General features: G+C 40.3%; 1 protein-coding gene across 1 annotated transcript in view; it reads left to right on the top strand.

Annotated features, from left to right (window-relative positions):
- NOL10 (nucleolar protein 10) overlaps positions 1-5,797 on the top strand; it is a 30,131-nt gene extending 24,334 nt beyond the window's left edge. Inside the window, exons 18-21 of the mRNA XM_085845970.1 lie at positions 2,518-2,691; positions 3,162-3,457; positions 4,103-4,205; positions 4,802-5,797. Of these exons, the coding sequence (XP_085702096.1) occupies positions 2,518-2,691; positions 3,162-3,457; positions 4,103-4,205; positions 4,802-4,897 (669 nt within the window). The 3' untranslated portion in view covers positions 4,898-5,797. The remainder of the gene's footprint in view (positions 1-2,517; positions 2,692-3,161; positions 3,458-4,102; positions 4,206-4,801) is intronic.
- The last annotated feature ends 203 nt before the right edge of the window (positions 5,798-6,000 follow it).

Here is a 6,000-nt window from a genome sequence, read left to right on the forward strand (position 1 = left end):
TGACCTCTGATTCCAGGCCATTGTCCTTTCCGCTGGGCCACAGGTTTTATATTGTTTAGTCGAGCATGATCCCCATTTATTGTATGAGCCACATACCAAAGAACAATTGTACTTATGGAACATTATATTACAAGCTGTTGAAGATAAGATGTGGAGTTCTTGCCCCTATTAGTGTAACAGGTCCATAATATTATTAACCTCCGCCATCTTCGAAGATGGATGGAGGTTACTGTTTTCACCCCTTTCTGTTTGTTTGTTTGTTTGTGAACAGTATTATGGAAAAACTCCTCGACGGATTTCGACGAAACTTGGTGGGGGTTTTGGTATGGTCCAAGGATCATGCCATTAAATTTTGGACTTGGTCCCCCCCCCCCCCAAAAAAAATTTAGAGAAAAATTTTTTTTATTTTTTTTTGCATTTCTACATGTTTTAAGTGATTTCCAACCCCCCCCAAAATTTTTTTTTACCCCCCCCCAAAAAATAGAGAATTTTTTTTTTTGCATTTCTACATATTTAAGTGATTTCCAACCCCCCCCAAAAAAATTGTTTCGAGAAATTTTTTTTTGCATTTCTACATGTTTTAAGTGATTTCCAACCCCCCCCAAAAAAAAATTTACCCCCACAAAAAAAAATAGAGAATTTTTTTTGCATTTCTACATGTTTTAAGTGATTTGTAACCCCCCCAAAAAATTGTTACCCCCCCAAAAAATATTGTTAGAGAAATTTTTTTTTTGCATTTCTACATATTTTCAGTGATTTCCAACCCCCCCCAAAATAAATTGTTACAGAAATATTTTTTGCATTTCTACATGTTTTAAGTGATTTCCAACCCCCCAAAAAATTGTTACCCCCAAAAAGATTTTTTTTTGCATTTCTACAAGTTTTAAGTGATTTCCAACCCCCCCAAAAAAATTGTTAGAGAAAAAAAATTTTTGCAACTTTTTTTTCAACAAAATTTAGATTTTTTTTTTTTGCATTTTTACATGTTTTATGTGATTTCCAACCCCCCCCCCCCCTCCAAAAAAAATGTTGGAGAAAAGAACTATAACTCAGCACTGTTGACATATTTAATGAATAAGATATAAGGTTCACTTGAGTGACCCAGCAGTATTGGCGGCGGAGGTTTTGCACTCTCCCGAGTGCTCCCCCCTCTAGTTAACCTCCGCCATCGAAGATCGGAGGTTACTGTTTTCACCCCTTTCTGTTTGTTTGTCTGTTTGTTTGTGAACAGTATTACGGAAAAACTCCTCGACGGATTTCGACGAAACTTGGTGGGGGGATTAGGTATGGTCCAAGGATCATGCCATTAGATTTTGGACTTGGTCCAAAATACAATATGGCCGCTATGGCGGCCATTTTGAAAAAATATTTGAATTTTTTTTTTTGCATTTCTACATGTTTTAAGTGATTTCCAACCCCCCCCCAAAAAAAACAAAATTGTTAGAGAAAAAAAATAATTTTCAACTTTTTTTTTCAACAAAATTTCGAATTGTTTTTGCATTTCTACATGTTATAAGTGATTTCCAACAAAAAAACATGCCAAAATTATAATTGCGGCTGATTTTGGAACTTCAGGTGGATATACCCACGTAAAATCAATTTCTGTCTCAAGGAATCTAGTTATGACGAATGAATTGAGTATGTAAAAGGGAAAGTTGCCAACTATAACTCTGTGAGCACTGTTGACGTCAAATTGAATGAATAGGATATCAAGTTCACTTGGGTGACCTAGCAGTATTGGTGGCGGAGGTTTTGCACTCTACTGAGTGCTCCCCCTCTAGTTTCATGCTGTGTTTTGGCTTTGAGTGTCCATTGTGTCAGTTCCCTGTCATTAAAAATATATAATTTTTTAGAACTCACTTTTTATACGCCTGATATATTATATATACATATCGGGGCGTATTATTATAACTGTCCTCAAACCTTTTATTTGCTCTTATCTATCAACTTTGAGTGGTCATGGTGATGTGGTTGTGATGAGCAATCTGTGGTTATATTCTTTATGTGTTGAATTGTGTCCTTATGATGAGCTGAACAGACTGACCAGATGGCCTAGCCTAGAGGTACGCACACTCGGCTCTAAGCAGTCTAGCCTGAGTTTAAATCCCAACCCAGCTATAAACTGTCATCCTGGTGATTCATCAATGTGTGCTGTCCCTCATATGGGCATTAAACTGGCATCCCGTCTGCCAGCATTCGTTGGTGGACATTAAAGATCCCGTGGTGTTCTCCGAGCAGAGGAGGTGATCCATCGCCGGCACCCTGACCAAATTCCAAATTCCTGCCCTAATTACTGCTGGGAGAGGGATGGCAAACTGCCCAGCATAACCCCAGTCTTAGAAACTGCTTTGCCAGAACCAATGCTCTGTATCAGAGTATGTATGGTACATCGGATTGAATCGCATGAGCTGCACATTGTTGTAATTTTCCTTGTTGGTAGCAAACAGACTGCACTTTGCATGTTGCGCCTCATGATTACAACCCTCGTATTTTTCGTCCAATGCTGTTTCTACACAGAAAATGGCTCCGGAATTGTTGACGGACTTGAGGTTCCAGGCACTCTTTGAGAACCCTGACTACCAAGTTGATGAGGAGAGTGAAGAGTTCCGTTTACTAAACCCCATCGTGTCTCAGACTGTGGAGAAGTGTCGCAAGAGGAGGCGAGAAGTTCTCGCAAAGGAAGAACTGGAGGTACAATTGTCATTATCCTGTTTGAATCTCTGTATAATGACGTCATTATTTTGATGTTTTCAGAGCTCGCTCAAAACGTATGTGAAAATAATTGAAAGCTGTACTCTATCTCACTTTATCGATCTCATTTCATAGGATGACAGGATAACCTGGAGGTATACATGCTCGTCTCTGAGCAGCCTAGCCGAGGATTGAATCTTGGCCCAGCTATAAACTGTCATCCTGGTGTTTCACAGTCAGGGTGATTCATCAGTATCCCTCTCAGTTGGATGTTAAACTGGATATTCCATCTTGTATTTGGTGTGTATTATAAATCCCATGGTGTTTGGCATCCTGGCCAAATTCCAAATTCCTGCTCTAACTTACAGGGGGCACTGCATCAGCAAGTATTGCCATGCTCCTGCAATAAGTAATGCACACCAGCAGGTACATGCTGCCTACGAAAGAATGAACAATCTCCTTTCATGCAGGTGGAAGACTCTGAGCTTGAAGGGCTGCCAAGCGAAGAAGAGGAAAGCTCAGATGATGACCAAGCTTGGTCTGAGGAGGTGCGTCAGCAAGCTCGCCTGTTGAAGATGCGAGCTCGCAACAAGGGTGCATTGAAGAAGGAAGATGCAAAGGGAGCTGTCGCAGCAGGAAAGGGCTCAACTAAAATGAAGACGTTCGGGGAGTCGGCTGCTGAGGTGCAGCCACGATTTTACGAACTTAAAAGGGGTGTTGAGTTTCAGGGTTTTCAGAACGTGAGTCAGAAGACCAAGAACCTCAGGTATGATGATTGTTTTTCAATGCTTGGTAATGGTCAACAATTTTGAAGGTAGAGAATGCATGGAGGAGCAAGGCTAGATTTTTAATTTTTTTTTTTTTTTTTTTGAAAGCAGCATCTGCAGAATGAACCATGTAGATTGATTTGTTTCAGTTTCTTTAATATGTGTCATCTGACAAGAGAAATTAATGATTTTGCTGCTAATATGAGCAAGATTGTATCATTTTCCTTAGTGAGTTATGGATTTTGCAACTATCGTGCTCTGCACAACGTCTTCTTGTTTGTTTGTTTGTTTGTTTGGCCGCACAGAACTTTGGTGTGTTTCTCTGCAGGCACCCATGTTTTGTCCATTATTGACCAAAATGCATGACGTATTATTTTGTCACGGCTGTAAACAACACTTTTTTTTGTTTTGGCTGTCTACAAAGAAATTGAATTGGTTGCAATTGTTGCTTAATGGTGCACGTCTGAATGTAAAGTTAAAATTTTGTGTAGGATATTTGGGATCATTTGTTGACCACATATTGCAGCTGCAATACAAAGTACTGCACGTATGCGTCCCGTAGTCGTTGGTACTGACTGAGTTGTTTTGGTGTTGCTTGGAGTGAGATAATTTTACTTTTTTGGGGGTTATTTTTCTCTCCACAGGATGAATTTGGAGGAGCGAGTGAAGCTCGCGCAGAGTTCTGAAATGTGCCACGGACCGGAGTCGACAATGGGCAGCAAGCAATTGACCTTTCAGCTGCAAACGGTGAGGTGATCTGTAGAATAGTAAGTGTTTGAACATTTCTTGATGTATTTCTTGTTGGAGTTAGGTTGAGATCATTACCTTTTAAATATATGTTGTTCCAGCATTAAACTTGCAACACGAAGATGCATTTGATTTGTTATACAAGTGGGTACTCCCACCCTAAGGGCGGGAGTGTCCTTCTTGGCCTGCGTTCAGTGGGCAATGTGCTGCACCTCACGGACCATACCTGGCTCCGGGGTTTATTGGTTTAAACTGGAGCCCGGGCTGGAGCACATGTTGCAACACGTGTGCCGGAGTAAGGCTAAAGTACCTTTTCATCTGCTGGCCTCGGGCGGTCACTTAAAGCCAGTATTAAGGTTGAAATGAGAGGTAGAACTAACTGGGTTTGGAACCTCCACATCGGCTCAAGAACTGTTAAATGTCAATTTTGGAGTTGCGGTGTCATCAACATTTGCTCCATTATCGTAAGATAACGTGTCGTCATCCAATGTATTGACTGTCATTGTAGCCTATGTAATTGTGACCTCATGTCGATAGCTATCCCCATAATATTGGATACGAATTAACAAATGTTTGCGTGCACTGTGACATTACAGGCCAGGAAACAGAATAACAGCAAGAAGCTGCAACAGCAGCAGCTGGACCGTAAGAGGATACGTCGTTCTGCGAAAAACCTGCCAGCATCGTCCTGAATGCACCCGCCGATCTTCGAGTGTAATGACATTTTGTTCGTATCATATGGCCCCATAATGCAGGAGGTCTTAAAATTACAGAACTGATTAATGCAGGTGCCACATAGAAAGAGGATTACAGGTTTTACTGTAGCTGCTGCATCAAAAATCTGTCCTAAAATGTCTCTCTAACTCTTCAGCAGTTTTTTTACTGATGCTTTATTTGGCTCTTTCTTTGAACAATCCAGAAAGCATCTAAATTAAATAAATCCGTGTAAATAGTAAACATCCCTTTGTTGTTCTTCACACACCGAAGCACCACCATAAACCCCATACAACCAGTTGTAGTCAAGGAACTTGCAAGCTTATTGGACAGATAGCTTGCAGAGTGTGGTGGTTGATTGTAATCACACCACTTGTCGATAAGTCTACTGTTCTGTTTACACACAAAAGTTACTTTGGAGTAAATCCGAAGTTTCAAGAGCTTAGATGTGTGTGAAAATAAATCTGTATGCCAAAGCTTCAGACGAGTTAACCTGCCCAGCAGCATGGATTAGCAGTACGGATTAAATCTATCTGAACATGGCAAAAGTGTTTGGTCCAGCTGTAACTTGCTATCCGAGAGCACCGGATGTGGCAATTATTGTGGAAACTGTAGTCACATGATCTATCACTTTGCCATCTAGTGAGGCAAACTAATTTGTGACTTGCTGCCTGACCTGTATTCAATATATTTTTCTGTGCAAATGTGAAATCCTTCAGTCCAGATCAAAATTCTTCAGATTTAATTTGTTCTTCTAGATCTGGATGATAAACACAGTACTGTATATAACAAACTTGTGTAGACAAATTATGTACTTTAATCAACGGTCCATTCTTGTGTTGGTATGGCAAAAAAAAAATTAAAATATATTTTGAGGATGTTTTGATTTTAAATTGCTGTTATTTTATAACTGATTGGGTGAGGCTTGTCTGCCAGCTTTTTATTTGTTTTTATATACTGTCCCCACAATGTTGGATTAGATTTGTCCAATCTCAAGAATGAGCTATTCGTGGACCCTGTGTATTCAGGTCAGGTCAGGTATGAGAGCATGCGCCAGAGCAGCGCGTTGCTGCGTCCACTT

This window comes from Eptatretus burgeri, chromosome 11 (assembly GCF_056783735.1).
Source record: "Eptatretus burgeri isolate ZD-2024b chromosome 11, Ebu_testis_v1, whole genome shotgun sequence".
NCBI lineage: Eukaryota > Metazoa > Chordata > Myxini > Myxiniformes > Myxinidae > Eptatretus > Eptatretus burgeri.